The sequence below is a fragment of the Piliocolobus tephrosceles genome, chromosome 10 (assembly GCF_002776525.5).
Source record: "Piliocolobus tephrosceles isolate RC106 chromosome 10, ASM277652v3, whole genome shotgun sequence".
Taxonomy (NCBI): Eukaryota; Metazoa; Chordata; class Mammalia; order Primates; family Cercopithecidae; genus Piliocolobus; species Piliocolobus tephrosceles.
The window spans coordinates 45,224,009-45,240,695 of NC_045443.1; the positions used below are offsets into that span (position 1 = coordinate 45,224,009).

The following is a 16,687-nucleotide window of genomic DNA, read 5'->3' on the forward strand; positions in this document are numbered from 1 at the left end:
GGAAGCTCACTAGCTACAGAAATCAGATGCCCGAAGTCAAAGATCTCCATGACTCCAGGCCCAAAACATAAGCTTCTGCTGCTTCCTTTTCTGATTCTCTCTGCAGCAAGTTCTTGCCCAAGAAAGTTAGTTGTGAGGTGTCTGGAAGGATCAGTTCATCTCAGGGATGCGGTCCCTGGCATCAACCTTTTATAATCTGTTACTTCTATATGTGAGCCCCAGCTAGATGATAAGTTCCTCTAAGCAAGGGACAGTCTCTTGTGCCGAGCACAGTGCCTGGAGAAGAGTACTGAGCGAGTGTTGGATGAACTAGTGGCCCCTTTGCAGCCCCTGCCCTGTCCCTGCTCTGCCCCAGTTCTGTCCTCAGAGGTTTGCCCTATGGAACTTCCCTCTGGGAGCAAAACTTCAGACCAGGATCCCAATGGCTGCTGGCTGTGGGGAATGGCCTAAAGACACCTCTCTCTATTTGTACTTCTACAGGAGCTTCATGAACAACTGGGAGGTATACAAGCTTCTAGCTCATGTCAGACCCCCGGTATCTAAGGTACTGGCAAGTTGACTTGCCCTCTCCCCTTTTCCTTCTCACTCCCCGAGTGTCTCTTCATAAAGTGCTACCACAGTCCATACAACATAAACCTTACCAACTTCTCTGCGCCACTCTGATCTTCAGTGCTGGGTCCCTGGCCCTATTATAATGATTTTCTCTTAACCACCCCAGATGCTAGCCCCCTTTTCAGTGTACCCTGGATATCTCTAACACAAGATCCATGCCCACTTCAGGACTGGCAAGATAGCATGCAAAGAATGGGAAAGAGGGCTTATGTACTTTTTCTCTGGGAATATCTGGGAATAATCACATCTAAGTGTATCTGAGCCACCTCTTCCCTTGGAGTTGTGGTTGTCATTATTGAGTATATTACCAGAATTGTTTGGGTTGCTTATTAAACATGCAAACTCCTGGGCCCCTCTCTCAGAGGAGATTCATATCTGGGTAGAGGCCAGGAATATGCAGGTTTAACAGGCTCCCCCAGTGGATTCTGATGCAGGTGATGCAAGGATCACACTTTGCGAAGTGCTGCTCTGGAAGGTCTCTCATTCATTGTATAATATTGATATCTGAGATAGGGGACAGCAGCTTTGTTTATTGATCTGTGATCAAGAATTCTGCTTCCATAGTATGTGGTAGCAAGTTGTGCTGGCATTCCTTGGGAGAGGGGTGTGTGTTGTCTCAGGCAGATGTCCTGATCCCTGGATGACAAGGGTTCAGAGCTCTGCCTCCTTTACTGACCTCCTCCCTGTTCCCACACTGGGTTTCCGTCCTCCTTTTTCCCCTGCTTCCTCCTGTATAGAGTGGTTCGCACACAGTGGCTGTGATGAATGTGGGGGCTCCGGCTGCAGGCATGAATGCTGCTGTTCGCTCCACTGTGAGGATTGGACTTATCCAGGGCAACCGAGTGCTCGTTGTCCATGATGGTTTCGAGGGCCTGGCCAAGGGGCAGGTATGGGGACTAAAAGGAGGAAGGGCACATATTCTAGGACCCAGGAGCAGTCATAGGGAAGATAAGTGTAGCAAGAATGACCTGTCCATTCTCTTGGCTTCCTCTGTTCCTCACTACCTCTCTCTCTCAGGGTCCAGGCAGAAGTAGATATTTAATGTTAGGGCAGTAGGAACAGGCAGGAATTACTGGAATGCACCATTGCAAACAACATGTCCTATTTAATTCTCTATCTCAAAGCTCAGCACAGTGCCTGGCATAGGTAGATGCTTAATATTGGTGAATGAGCAGTAAGGGTAGAAGAAGTTCAGTGCATGGGGAAAAGCTAATACCTGGTGTACCTATTCCAACCAAGGGGGATCCGGGGTGGGGTTAGAACTCAAGCAGTGGTACCAGTCCCACACAGGCCTCCTAGTGCTTTAGCTTTGAGCAGAGCTCTGTGGCTTTTCCCCACAGATAGAGGAAGCTGGCTGGAGCTATGTTGGGGGCTGGACTGGCCAAGGTGGCTCTAAACTTGGGACTAAAAGGTAAGTAGTACTGCAGAGGCACCTCGTCCCAGTGACCTCTTCAAGTTGCCCTTGGATTTGGGTATCAATTCATTATGCCAGGGTCTGCTTCAACCACCCTGTTGTCTGGGTCCTCTACCCCCAACTTCACAGTTGCTGCCAAGAGGGCAGACATGCCCATCTCAACATCTTTTAGCAGCTCTGGCAATTTAGAACTCCAGTATGTATCCTTGGATAGGACTGAGAGAGTGGGCCAGGGAGTGGGGCACAGGTCAAGAAATTAAAAATAAAGTGCCTCTAACTCTAGCTTTTCTCTCCCTCAATTTTCCTGTCTCTTCCGCAAATTCCCATTCCCGTCCCCCCCATCACTGGTCAACTAGGACTCTACCCAAGAAGAGCTTTGAACAGATCAGTGCCAATATAACTAAGTTTAACATTCAGGGCCTTGTCATCATTGGGGGCTTTGAGGTGAGTGCCCGCCACTGTGTCTCCCTCTCTCCCTCCCACCTCCTCTCCCTCTCCCCAATCCTGCCCTTGTGCTCTCTTCTTCTTAGGCTTACACAGGTGGCCTGGAACTGATGGAGGGCAGGAAGCAGTTTGATGAGCTCTGCATCCCATTTGTGGTCATTCCTGCTACAGTCTCCAACAACGTCCCTGGCTCAGACTTCAGCGTTGGGGCTGACACAGCACTCAATACTATCTGCACGGTGAGAGCCCACCACCACTTCCCATCCCTTTTGGCCAGGATTATAATCCTTCAACTGAGTGTGGTCCTGAAAAGTGAGCTTCTCTTTGTACCAAACAAATGGGAATGTTTGAAAACGATTCTTTGGCTGGGTGTGGTGGCTCACACTTGTAATCCCAGCACTTTGGGAGGCTGAAGCAGGCAGATCACTTGGGGTCAGGAGTTCAAGAGCAGCCTGGCCAACATGGTGAAACGCCATCTCTACTAAAAATAACAAAAATTAGCTGGGTGTGGTGGTAGGTACCTGTAATCCCAGCTACTTGGGAGGCTGAGGCAGGAAAATTGCTTGAACCTGGGAGGCAGAGGTTGCAGTGAGCAGAGATCGTGCCACTTTACTCCGGCCTGGGTGACAAAGTGTTCAGTTTCCTCACCTGGAAATGCACCAATACCCTGAATACCAAATGTTTTGTTTTTTCTTTCTGAGATCATGCAGTCTAATTTTCTGAGCAGTAGAAAGGATAGGTACAGCTTCCTTCCCAGGAGAGACGTTCTGCAGTGTGGTTGGCAAATATGCCTGTTACCCTAAATGCAAGAACTTGCTCTAGGGGCCCTGCCAGCCTATGGAGAATATAGTTCTAGAGTTTAATTAGTGGCAAAGATTAAAGAGTGACAAGAATCAGGCCCCTGATCATGTCTTTCTAACTATAACCCATTGTCCTTGCAGACCTGTGACCGCATCAAGCAGTCAGCAGCTGGCACCAAGCGTCGGGTGTTTATCATTGAGACTATGGGTGGCTACTGTGGCTACCTGGCCACCATGGCTGGACTGGCAGCTGGGGCCGATGCTGCCTACATTTTTGAGGAGCCCTTCACCATTCGAGATCTGCAGGTAGCTGGCCACCCAGAGCCTGCTAGGTAGCTCTCCCCTGTCTCCAGACTGTTTCCACAGTGATCTGAACTATGAGAGCTCAAGTTGAGGACAGAGCTGGTTGGTCTGTGGAATCCTGTGAAGACCAGAAAGAGCACTATGCAGGCATTCTCTGGTGTCACCTCACAGGCATGACCGCAGCTGCTATTGTTGGAATGCTCATTTTGAATCAGGTGGCCTGGTGGTAAGCCCTTTGTGGGCATTTTTGCATTTTATCTTCACAATAGACATGCAAAGAAGATACTATCTCCATATAACATAGAAAGGTTTAGAGAGGCTAAAAAGCTTTTCTAAACTCCTAAGTGAGCAGATGGTTTAACTGATTGAGAAAGTCAGTGATCTTTTTACTATATCATGTCTCCCCTTCAGATTTCCCCTACTCCCGTTCTGCTTTTGAGAGAGATGCTGTCTCAAAACAGAGACATAAAGTGTTAGGACTGACACTGGGACCACAAGTCAGCCCTCTGAGGCAAGGGGAACCAGAAAGGCTTGGAAAGGGAGACTGGAGAGGGTGAGGGGCTGAACACTGACAGTTACTGCAGCTGTCTGTAGTGCTCCCTCTTCCAGTTCTGTCTCATTTGGAGTCATTGTTTAAATTTTAGTCCACACTGAGCTTCATAAAGGAATTAGGCCCAGTTGAGGCCCAGGATTGTAAACAACTCTCTTCCATGTCTCTCTCCCTTCCTGGAGAGGTGTGGTGTGGAAGAAGAGAGATTTATACCCAACCTTCTCCACTCCCGATTAGGCTTAGGATTTACTCTTTCATTTTCAGGCAAATGTTGAACATCTGGTGCAAAAGATGAAAACAACTGTGAAAAGGGGCTTGGTGTTAAGGTACCTCATCCATGGTTCCTAAGTGGAGAAGAAAAATAAGCTTTGGCTCAAACTCATAGAATGGCCAGGGTTGGGACACCCTGAGGAATCTGTAGATATAAAGGGAGGGGGCCAGCCTATCCCTTGAATCGTGGGAGGAGATGAAAATTGAAAGGAAAGAACAAAGGCAGAAAGGGGGGATGGAAAGCCAACCACAGAGTCACAGGCTTTTGGTCTCCACCTGGCAGGAATGAAAAGTGCAATGAGAACTATACCACTGACTTCATTTTCAACCTGTACTCTGAGGAAGGGAAGGGCATCTTCGACAGCAGGAAGAATGTGCTTGGTCACATGCAGCAGGTAGGGAAGACACCCTAGTCATGCCCTTCATCAGACAGCCATGCCTGCCAACAGCCACTGAGGCTTCCACTGGCCTTTTCCAGTCTTCTGGAGGAGCCTGTTAGTGCCATCATAGCACATGGGCCTGCAGTCTCTTACAGTCATAGAATCAAAACATCTTTATCCTGGAAATGACTTTAGAGATTATATGGTCTATCCTTTTCATTTAGGGGAGGGTTTTCAACCTTGGCAGCTTTGCCTTTTGGGGCTGGATGATGATTTGTTATGGGTAGCTGTCTATGCACTGTAGGACAGTTGCGCAGCATCCCTGGTCTCTACCCACTAGATGCCAGTAGCACCTTCCTCTCACTCCCAATTGTAACAAAAATGTCTCCAGACATTCCCACTTTCCCACCTGCTTCCTCTTAATTCAAAGGAAATCTGTATGATACTTTATATTATTCTGAGGTGCTACCAAGGGCAGCCAGATTGGGCCACAAAAAACACTTTTATGTCATCATTGACAGTGACCAACAAAAGCTGCTGGGCTGAAGAGGGGCAGGCAGCTGACCCTTTGGCCAGTAAGACTAAAACAGGATCTGGCAGCTGTGGAGCTAAAAGAGGGGATTGTGGGGCCAATCATCTTCTTTAATTAGTTATTCTTATATCTGATGCATGGCCAAATGTGCTGGGCCAGCCTGGCCTTGGATCCTGGCACTGCCTCAGGACACCCTTTCATAGTTTGATTTCTGGATTCCTGTTTTGGGCCGTAAACCTGGGGCCCATCTTTCCTTTTTCTCTGTGTGTCTCTATATCTCTGCCAGTTTATTAGAGTCCTTCCCTCTGTAATTTTTATGTTTCTTTCTCCAGGGTGGGAGCCCAACCCCATTTGATAGGAATTTTGCCACTAAGATGGGTGCCAAGGCTATGAACTGGATGTCTGGGAAAATCAAAGAGAGTTACCGTAATGGTAGGTGGGGTGAGAGACCAAGTGCCCTCTGTAGAGGCTAGTTCCCCAGTATAGAAGCTGATTGACCATCCCTTATTGCAGGGCGGATCTTCGCCAATACTCCAGACTCGGGCTGTGTTCTGGGGATGCGGAAGAGGGCTCTGCTCTTCCAACCAGTGACTGAGCTGCAGGACCAGACAGATTTTGAGTGAGTACATCTGCTTTCTGGAGTGGTTCTCTCCCTGGTAGTTTCAAGCTCTACTGTCCTCAACCTGTTCACTGTCTTTAATCCTTTTTTTTAAGGAGTAACACCTGTATTCTTACCCATTTCAGATGTGATGCACATGTCCTAAATCTAACCTCTTCTGTCCAACTTCTTTCTATAAACTTTTGGTAGAAGTTGATTAGGGTACTAAAAGATTATATCATCATCTACCTCATTCCTCTGTAGGCATCGAATCCCCAAGGAACAGTGGTGGCTGAAACTGAGGCCCATCCTCAAAATCCTAGCCAAGTACGAGATTGACTTGGACACTTCAGACCATGCCCACCTGGAGCACATCACCCGGAAGCGGTCTGGGGAAGCTGCTGTTTAAACCTCTCTGGAGTGAGGGGAACAGATTATCTGATCGTGGTCAGCTCACCCCTGATAAGTCCACATCTTCTCAGTGTTTTAGCTGTTTTTTTCATTAGGTTTCCTTTTATTCTGTACCTTGCAGCCATGATCAGTCCTGGCCAGGAGCTGGAGGAGGGGGCAGTGGTTGGGAGCTCCTTTCAGGTAGAATTTAACATGACTTCTGCCCCAGCTTTATCTGTCACACAAGGCTGGGCACCTCTAGTGCTACTGCTAGATATCACTTGCTCAGTTAGAATTTTCCTAAAAATAAGCTTTATTTATTTCTTTGTGATAACAAAGAGTCTTGGTTCCTCTAGTACTTTTACTACAGTGACAAATTGTAACTACACTAATAAATGCCAACTGGTCACTGTGCTTTCGCTTCTCCTGTTATCATCTTCCCTAGTGGAATGTATTACTGTCAGCCCCATGTATCAGACACTTGCCTGATGAAGCAGTAAAGATGTTAAGGGTATCACAGGGGGTGGAGGAAGGGATTATCTCTAGTACACTACTTGCTGGCTGTCTGAAAAATTATCACTGCCAAACTCTAAAAACAGTTCTAAATAGTGACTGAGAATGTTTGTTGCTGGAGTCAGGGATTAAGGCAGCCAGATACTCTTTGCACAGTTCTTCAGTGGGAAGAGAAATTAACAATAAATATCAAGCACTGTGGTAGGCATTTCATCACTGAATCCTCAAAGTAGCTTTTGGAGGGCAATGGTGACAGCCTGACTTCAGAAAGGAGGACACTGGAGCTCAAGATGATTGATTACATAATGTCTCCTTCAATATTATTCAAGTAGAACTCAAAACTCAGTTCTGACTTTAAACCTCATCCTCATTCCCCATTCCTCTGCTTCCTTACCATGCCATATCAAATCCCCAGAGCCAAGGCCTATGCAAATGAAGTGAAAGGGAAAGTTCAGGCATTCATTCAACATTTTAAATGCTAACTGCCATTGATTTATAGGTTCTCTTTCCTATCTTTAATCTTAAGAGCTGTTTCCTCGAGAAAATGAAGAGGGAAGGATGGCTCAGGGGAAGCTAATCAGAGGGAAAATGTCACTCTGTAAAAACTAAAAAAATTAGGATGATGATACGATCTGGGAAAAAAAAGGCATAGTGAAGACCACTTAAAAACAAAAAAACGAAAACCTATGAAGGTGCATGCTATTTCCCCAGAGCTAAAAAGATAAGTGAAATTGTGTTTGAACTCTTAAGTGGAGGTGAAGCAGAAGTTATTAGCCACCAACCACGAGTGATTATGAAGTAACTGAGAAACAGGTAACATTTTTTCTCACATGGACAAAACTTTCTCTTTCCAGAATATTAAGTGTCTATGATGAGAAATGAAATAGCATCTAAAGCAGTTTATAAATCTACCAGAATATTAGAATGACCTGAGGCCTTTGAACATACTCATGCCCAGGTCTATTTATTTTTCTGTAGAGATGGGGACTTCAACTCCTGGTCTCAAATGATCCTCCCACCCGGCCTCCTAAAGTGAGGATTACAGGCGTGAGCCACTGCAGCCAGCCCTACTAGGTCTGCTTTGGACCAATTAAATTAATCTGTGGGGGTGGAGCCTGGGCCTTAGTATTTTTAAAATTTTTCCTAGGTGGTTCTAATTAACAACTAGACTTGAGACCCACTGACTAACGCAGTGGGATCTCATTCCTGGCTACATCTGAAGCACTCAAGCCCCCAGAGACCAGAAAATTCCAAAGAATTGGTATGAGGTGAAGTCTTGGCACCAGTGTCTTTAAAAAGCTTTCTTAGTAATTTTATGTGCAGCTGGAGTTGAGAACATAAAAGTAGTAATTCCACATTTGGGGTGGGAGAAGGTATAAAGGAAGGGGAAGCTCTTCAGATACTCTGCCCAAGCCCTCCTGTTCACTCCAGCAATGCCCAGAATCGCTGTTGCTAATGAGAGAAAGGTTGGGATGAAAAGTTACATTGTACAGCCAGGCAGTAAAAGAAGAACTTTTTCTAAGGGGGGTTGGAGAAAAGTAGGAAAAGTAGAAATTGCCAAACTTGCTTTTAGAACTATTTATTCCTCTTTTCTTTTTAATGGTGTTTTTTAAACACCAGCATCAATAGGACAAAAGACATCTGTTTTCCAATTAGCTGTGTCAGTAGATTCCATTCATTGTTTGTAGCTCCCAATCAGCTTAAAAAAAAAAGTTTTTCAAATTTGCATACGAGTCATCTAAAATCAATAACAACTTGATCTAGTTTAGAAACATGAAATGAAAGAGTATTGTTCACTAAAGCAGATCTCTTTTGGGTAGATGGATCATCACAAAAGAAGCTCTTATATGCTTTTCCCACTCCCATCCCAAGTCCACCTTCCCGCCAATTGTATTGTATAAATCAATAAAAAGCAAAGGTTCCAGAACAACTGAAAGAAAAATAATTCCAAACTAAGCAGAGTGAGCTTTCCATTGGGAATGAAGACCCATGGGAAAAGGCAGCCCAGCCCATAAGTCCTCCCTGCTGGAACACACATCGTAGGTGTAGGAAATGCCTGCGAAGCTCATTAGAACACACTGGCTCTCAGGAGGAGAAAAAGCTGCATTACAAGAGAAGTTCTCAGGACTTTAGCTTAGGACTGTTATTTCAGAGCTATTTATTACTGTTATTGCAGAGCTCTTATTATTTCAGAGCTACTGTGTAGCCCTTGGGCACAACCAAGAGAAACAGGCAAAGACTGCTGTTTCCTTTGATGAGGGGAGAGTTCCAGTCCCTTCTGAATGCCCCAGGACATGGCACCCTAGGGATGTCATCCAGCCCAGTTCTGGATCTGCATCATTTGAGGTTATAGTATCCTCATCTTCGGGACACAATTGCTGTTAGCTGAAATTATGATTTTCTTAAATTTTTTCACAGATCAATTAAAATCTTTTTTTTTTTTGAGATGGAGTTTTGCTCTTGTTGCCCAGGCTGGAGTGTGCAATGGCGTGATCTCCGCTCACTGTAACCTCTGCCTCCCAGGTTCAAGCAATTCTTCTGCCTCAGCCTCCCGAGTAGCTGGGATTACAGGTGCATGCACTATGCCTGGATAATATTTGTATTTTTAGTAGAGACGGGGTTTCATCATATTGGTCAGGCTGGTCTTGAACTCCTGACCTCAGGTGATCTGCCTGCCTCAGCCTCCCAAAGTGCTGGGATTACAGGTGTGAGCCACCGTGCCTGGCCTAAAATGCTTTCTAGAAGGGATTCTTCTGGACCATTAACCATGTCCCCAAAGGAAAACCACACACACATTCTTTAAGTACTTTCCATCTTCCTAGAGAAATTTGGTTGCACTGTTGACTCCTTCCCTAAGGGGGAGGATTGAGGGAGACTTCTTTTGCAAAGTGCAATATAAAAAGCCAAGTAAGCAATAAACAGAAAACAAAAGTGAGGGATTTTTTTTTGTTTGGTGGTTTGGTTTGGGAAGGGGAGGTGCTATGGAGGTTACTGTTGTGACATGTTGCTTCAAAATCTATAAACCACACAACAGGAACAACTGTTTTTCTGTTTTCTGTGACAGAGTACTGCAGGCACAACCTCACCCAGAGTTGCCTGCATGATGGTGCAAACACCTTCTCCGGGCTATTCTAAAAGTAACAGGTATTCCTTCAAAGAAGCTGGCAGTGGAAGGCCCTTCACTGCATCAGGGAGATACTGGAGTCCCAGGCTACGGCGTACGGCATAGCGAGCAAGCGTTTTTAGAGTTCCTGGAGCTGAGCACAGAACAGTCAGTTTTTCACATAGCTGCGGGTCTCTGGCCACCTCTCGTGGCATGGTGCCATTTTTCCTCAATTCAAAGTGTCCAACAGCTCTGTGGAGGAGCTCAAAGCAAGAGTCCTCTTTCTCTGTTCCAAGTCCCCTGACTAGCAGAGCCACCAGGCGGGAGATGGGTGTCTGGCCTATTAGGTTGATGACTCTGACCTCTGCGCCATAATCCAGAAGGATACTGACACTCTCAAGATTTCCTTTCATGGCAGCCCAGCTGAGCGGTGTATCATTGTTATAATCCAGGGCATTGACAGAGGCCCCACTCTCTAGGAGAGCCCGCACACACTCAGCATTGTTCTTAAAGGCTGCCCAGTGAAGTGGGGTATCTCTGTTGCCATCCAAAGCATTGGGGTTTGCACCATACTCCAATAGGACCTCCACACAAGCCTCATCTTTCTCTGCTGCATAGTGGAGGGCTGTTCGGTTATACCCATCCAGGGCATTCACCTGTAAAAAGGGAGGAACTATTACAGTAGACAGACTACTGAGAGGAAGACAGGACAGCAGCAAAGAAGCTTACATGGTTACCCACTACCTTTGCTATGCAGTGCTCTGAACAAGAGGGTCAACAAGCAACTCCCAGGGAGTGCTGGTGATAAATATGAAGATATGACAGGAACTTAGGAGCAAAATGGAAAAGAACTGTCCTCAAACAGTCAACACTATTATGTGCATTGACTAGCTGGTCTGCATTATTTTGGTTTTTGCTGCAATGTTCATTTATTCGTTAGAAACTCTACCACAGAGTAAAGGGTAAGGCAGGAATAGAGGAAGTCTTAAGTCCCTGTAACTGCTCAGAAAGATATTTGGAAAGTTGCTTGACTACACAGAGTTTTGGATTATTTTACTTATCCTGACCCTTTCTGTAGCCTGTGGCTAATGTAGCAATCGAACTGAAAAACATAGCTTTTGCTATGTTCTTTAACCATACAGAGAAGTTCAAAATGTTAGAATGTAAGGCAGATCTTTCCAAAAATATGCTGTGGGTTCACAAGAGAACCCAAATGAAAGTATGTGATAGGAAGAACACAAATCTCCCAGTGCTGGAAAAGCAGCTGGCTTGCTGATAGTCAGCATCACTTGCAGTTTTTTTCTTCACATTTCCAAATAGCATATTCTCTCATCAATGAAAAAAACAAAACAAAACAAAACAGAAAACTCTGAAACATTTAAGTAAGTTCAACCTTCTTTTGGCTAAAACCTATCTTAAGTACCACTTCTTAAGTACTTTAAGTACTTTTAAGGGTACTTTAAATTTAATTAGAGTTGAGGGATCTCTGCGTTTGTATTTCCTGGATAGACAATAAGCAATGAGAAGATTAAATGGAATATAAACAGCACCTACAAGGTAAGCTTCCTGAAGTGATGGCCAGTGACAGCTTAAGTTAAGGAGAAGAAAGAAAAGCAGAGTATCAGCACCATAAAATGGGGCAAGCAGGGTGGGGACAGAAAGGCAAAGGAATGAAATCCTTAGATCATTTTATATATTTACCATTACATTTTCCTTAATATTGGCTATGCCAACATTACCTTGAGTTAGAATTTCAGACTGGAGGAGGGAAGAGATGGAGGAGTGATGGGGAGAAATTCTAAGAAAGCATGAAGCTCAAGTTTTAGTGAATCATTAATGTGAATGTGTTAAAAACGTTACCTCGGCTCCTTTTTCCAGAAGTAACTCCACACAGTCAGCATCTGACACCATACAGGCACAGTGCAAGGGCTTCAGTGTACCATGAGTGCAGTTCACATCTGCTCCCTGTGGGCAGAAGACAACTTCAGTCAGTGTGCTCAGCTCTGGCTTGCCCAGCAGGACAGAATTCAGAACTGAGTCCAGGGGACAGAGCGTTTTGTATTTTATAGGTACACTGCTAGTTCCTTGTTTCCTTTTCTATTAATTAATATGCCAATGTCCAAACCAAAGGAGTACACTGAAGATGAAGGAAAACAACTGTTAATTCCTTAGATCAAGTTACCAAGTTCCTCCACAGGGGAGCCTGCCAGATGGTCATTTGGACATTATTGAAGACATAATCTTATGTGTCAAAGCACTGGAAACCTTATCATCAGGCATGAAAGCTGGACCAGCAATCCACTTTCAATGGCCACTATGCTCTGAAAAAGTAGGAAAGTGAGTCTGTCAGACAGAGGCCAGAACTGCCATGCATTTTTGGCCATTCAGCAAATGACCATCACTAATAGTGGCATCATATTAACACTATTTTTCCTTATTCATAAACATCTTCAAAGTAGCCTCTAAGTATCAGCATTCTTTACCATCTAGCCTTTGCTGGTGCTTCTATTCAAAATCAAAGGACAGGCTGGGCGCGGTGGCTCACCCCTGTAATCCCAGCACTTTGGGAGGCTAAGGCAGTCAGATCACCTGAGGTCAGGAGTTTGAGACCATCCTGGCCAACATGGTGAAACCCTGTCTCTACTGAAAATACAAAAATTAGTCAGGTGTGGCGGCGGGCGCCTGTAATCCCAGCTACTCGGGAGGCTGAGGCAGGAGAATTGCTTGAACCTGGGAGGCAGAGGTTGCAATGAGCTGAGATTGAGCCACTGCACTCTAGCCTGGGCGACAAGGGAAACTCCATCTCAAAAAAAAAAAAAAAAAAAAAAAAAAAATCATAGGAGATGGAGATACCAGTCAGACCAAAGTCACTGAATGACTCAGCAGCAGAGCTAGAATTAGAATGTGACAAGGTTTCCACTGCGGAGTCTTCTGACACCACTTTTGCTGAGAATAAGCTAACACTGGATGACTTTTCCTTCTCCAGTTGTGCCCAATAACTCTGAAGCAGCTACAGAGATCCAGGCTGTAAATGAGGAGCCTGAAGTCTTAGAATATACAGAAGTAACCATCTGGATGCATTTTCTGGTGATCAAAAAATTACTCTGTAACTTCTCTTCAACAAGAAAAATAAATAGAAGAGGATGGTAAAGACCTTCTAGGATACCAGTCATATAACAATTATTGAAGAGCAGTGATTAAACATCCAGATGGTTAAGGTGTTTTCTTAAACTATAATTACCATGCATTTTAGAGGTTGATACCCTCTACAGAGCTAGAAGTGGTAGCTGCTTTTAACACAGAATGTAAGTAAAAATCTCTCCATGTAATTATTATAACCCAGGTATGAAGAAAGGCTCACAGGATTTAAAAACCACCCCTGTAGCCAGGCACAGTGGCTCACACCTCTAATCCCAGCACTTTGGGAACCCAAAGCAGGTGGATCGCTTGAGCTTGGGAATTCAAGACCAGCCCGGGCAACACGGTGAAACCCCGTCTCTACAAAAATTAAAAAAAAAAAAAAAAATTAGCTGGACATGGGTGGCATGTGCCTGTAGTCTCAGCTACTTGAGGGAGCTGAGGTGGGAGGATTGCTTAAGCCCAGGAGGTCAAGGCTGCAGTCAGGCATGTTTGCACCACTGCATTCCAGCCTGGGTGACAAAAGTGAAGCCTTGTCTCAAAAAATAAAAATAAAAACCACCTCTGCTTTGCTCACCTCCTCTCTTAATAAAACATGTATAGAAGACTTTGAGCTCAATGGATTACATATGCATCATACTTAGATATTTTACAAAGAACATGAGACTGGGGTTATTGAGAACATATTCCATGAAGAAAAATGTCAGATACACAAAGTGAAAGGGAGAAGGGAAGCGAAGCAAACATAGGGGAAATACATTTTAATGATCAAGTTAATGTAGTTAGCAAAATATAAAAACTCCCTGTGATCTTGGGTTGAGACAAAGCTGCAAATCTGTGATCCATGAGGATTTACAGAGCTTTCCCACTTCACATCGCAAGGACTCTCCTGTCAATACCAGCACACTCACCCCTCTGATGAGGTCCTCTACATTATCATGTGGGAAGGAACGGATGGCAGCAATTGTTCGGATTAAGCGCTCTGAGAGAGAGTATTTGCTCTGAATGCTTTGCATAATATACCACATACTGGAACTCATCAAGGCTCGAGGTGTTCACATGCTCCAAACTGCCTGAAACAAAGAAGTTTTTGGCATATACAATATCACTGAGCACGCCTGTCTTTAGGGTTAGGTGTTCTCTGAGGCCTTCCCTTCCCAATACTAAAAGCAGATTTCAAGGAATGATTAATACTATTTTCATAATCATAAGGAATTGGATAATAGTTGCCTAGGGAGTTCGATAACCTTGGACACAAGATTTCCCCAAGAGGTACTAAGACCCCCATGGAGCTCTGTGTGGTTTACAAACAAGACTAGGCAAGGAATAGGATTTTTAAAAGGCTGAGGAGGTCACAAAACATTATTTTCCTTCTTTGAATTTTTGTGGTTTTTATGATCAGCACCACCATTAAGTTATTTATAACACTGGGCCTTGCAATATAGTTATGTACATATTGTTTCTCCAACTATACTGTAATCAACTGGAAGGCAAGGACTTTGTCTTCTACTCTTTCATCCATGTAAGGCCAGCCACAGAATCTCACAAAAGGTAGGTATTTAACAAACATTGGTTGGTTACGACTAAACAGTATAGAAGTGATTGTCATCTGTGACAAGATAGGAAGCAGGCTATGGAGCAAATATATCTATCTTAATAATGAAAAGGCATCTGAAATATTTTCAAATGTCTTCAGAAGAGAAAAAAGAAATATTTGAGGTAATATTCTAAAATAAAGGAAAGCACAAGTATAACTACCCTAGAGTCATATCTATATAAAACTAGGAAAAAATTAAAGTTCACAATAATAAAATATACTTTCAGTTTTAGGAAAATTTGAAGATTTTAAAATGAGTTAAAGGCAGAGCATGGTGGCTCACACCTGTAATCCCAGCACTTTGGAAGGCTGAGGTGGGTGGATCACCTGAGGTTTTAATCTCTCCAGTAGCCACAAAACTGCTCTGAGACAAGTGTCTGTATCTTATAACTTTTTTGTTTCAAGGAAAAAAAAATACAGAGGTGCCTTTGAATTGGTAATTCCAATAACAGCAGCAGAAGACAGAGCATCTAAAGCAGGAGGCTTGTACCAAAGTGGTTCTGTTGCCTGTAATCCCAGTACTCTGGGAGGCCAAGGCAGGAGCTCTTGAACCCGGAAGTTCAAGACCAGCCTGGTCAACATGGCGAGACGACCCCAAAACCCAACCGTCTCTACAAAAAAATTCAAAAATTAAAATAAATAAATAAAGTGGTTTTGTTAACCATTTCTGGGCCATGATAATCTGATGAAACTAAACTCCGCACTCATTTTCCGGGCGCTCTTGGACTCCGGGCTAAGAACTCCTGAGAGTATGGTCAGCGGTCTGCTACTGCCTGGAAGCTCCCGGTAAAGGAATGAAACTTCAGGGCAGACTGACAGCATTCACTGTGAGGAAGGGTCAAGGAAATCTAAATTCGATTTCACCAGACAGCAGCCCATGTACAGTTTCATTCCCTTGGAAGGCCCTTTCCTCTGCTAGAGCTGAAAGCCCTGTCTCCCTCGTTTTCTTTTGCTACGGGATCCAGAGAAAACACCAAAGGGCATTTACTGCGAAGCTGGAAAAAAAAAAAAAAAAAAGCAAAGTGGAAAAGAAGACACAACGGCTCTGATGCGAGGGAGGCCTCGGCCCCGCCCCCTCCCGCCCCGGGAGAACCTTGGCCGAGCCCGCACCGCCCCTAATCCCACCGCACCTGCTGCGGGAGGGGTCGCGGCAGCTGTCTAGCTGAGGCTAGGGGGCGGGGGGCAAGGGTACGAAATGCAAGGACGTGCGGTGTCACTTTCCGCACGGGCTCAATCCCGGCAGGTCTGGTATTGAAAGAGAATCACGCAAATTTGCGCTGGGGGTCCTCAGACGCGGACCAACCCCTCCCAGATCTGCCCCCTAAGGCCCGGAACTAAGTCTCAGCCTCGAGAGCTACAGCACTTCGATCGGGGAGTAGAGGAAGCGTTATTGGGCGTGGTACCCTGGGTTAGGACACCTGGCTGTAGACCCGCACCAAGGACCGCACTCACCGTATTGCCGGGCTGAGGTGGGTGTTGAAAGCCGCAGTCAAGGCGTGACCCGGAAGCAGAAGCTGTCGGGGGCAGGCCCATCTGTTTACAGGACAAGACCAACTAAGATGGGCGCCTGCGTACTGATGAGCGTTCGTCACTGGGGCGCACCTGCGCAGACTTGTGCAGCAGCTTCCGTCCTCACTAGGCCTAGTTACCGGGTTGCTTTCTCCTTTTACACAGAGGCTTTGTGCGCAGTCTCAATGCAGCGTTCTCGGCCACAGCGGCAGGGTTCGGGTCTTGGTCCTGCGGTGGGGAAAAAAAAAGCTCAGGAACCCTGGGCGTTGGGCCGATTCTATATGGTTGCACCTGCGTGGACCAGGCCAGCAGGGGGTCCATCCACAGTGGTTCAGTTACTTAGGAGACTAAACTCCTAATAAGAAGTGTCTGTGACAAATAAAAATACTTCCAGCATTATTCATAATGGTGCAACGAATCTATGCTCCTTGGAACCCTCCTGTACATTGTCCACTCTCCTTCAAGTAAACCATATCAAAGACGAACTCAACCACCCAGGAGGTATAGTATTCTGAATGTAGAGGAATAAATGAC

The 16,687-nt window shown here is 45.2% G+C and overlaps 2 protein-coding genes across 8 annotated transcripts in view; one reads left to right on the forward strand and one right to left on the reverse strand.

Moving 5' to 3' along the window:
• Positions 1–6,707, forward strand: part of PFKM (phosphofructokinase, muscle) — a 46,502-nt gene extending 39,795 nt beyond the window's left edge. For all 6 annotated transcript variants that reach the window (XM_023231204.2, XM_023231207.2, XM_023231205.2 and 3 more), the window contains 11 exons: positions 481–544; positions 1,350–1,499; positions 1,953–2,023; positions 2,383–2,470; positions 2,557–2,709; positions 3,412–3,576; positions 4,388–4,449; positions 4,677–4,788; positions 5,638–5,737; positions 5,819–5,924; positions 6,168–6,707. In XM_023231204.2, the coding sequence (XP_023086972.1) occupies positions 481–544; positions 1,350–1,499; positions 1,953–2,023; positions 2,383–2,470; positions 2,557–2,709; positions 3,412–3,576; positions 4,388–4,449; positions 4,677–4,788; positions 5,638–5,737; positions 5,819–5,924; positions 6,168–6,312 (1,216 nt within the window). In that variant the 3' untranslated portion in view covers positions 6,313–6,707. The remainder of the gene's footprint in view (positions 1–480; positions 545–1,349; positions 1,500–1,952; positions 2,024–2,382; positions 2,471–2,556; positions 2,710–3,411; positions 3,577–4,387; positions 4,450–4,676; positions 4,789–5,637; positions 5,738–5,818; positions 5,925–6,167) is intronic.
• Positions 6,708–8,369: 1,662 nt separating this feature from the next.
• Positions 8,370–16,249, reverse strand: ASB8 (ankyrin repeat and SOCS box containing 8). 2 transcript variants are annotated; one of them, XM_023231215.1, is made up of 4 exons: positions 16,097–16,249; positions 13,959–14,120; positions 11,770–11,874; positions 8,370–10,565 (listed from the first exon to the last, which is right to left on the reverse strand). In XM_023231215.1, exons 2-4 carry the CDS (start codon positions 14,085–14,087, stop codon positions 9,933–9,935), a joined length of 867 nt encoding a protein of 288 aa, XP_023086983.1. In that variant the 5' UTR covers positions 14,088–14,120; positions 16,097–16,249; the 3' UTR covers positions 8,370–9,932. The 2 variants fall into 2 exon arrangements, with proteins under 2 accessions (XP_023086983.1, XP_023086984.1); XM_023231216.1 differs by having other exon boundaries at positions 13,959–14,116; positions 16,097–16,227.
• Positions 16,250–16,687: the final 438 nt, after the last annotated feature.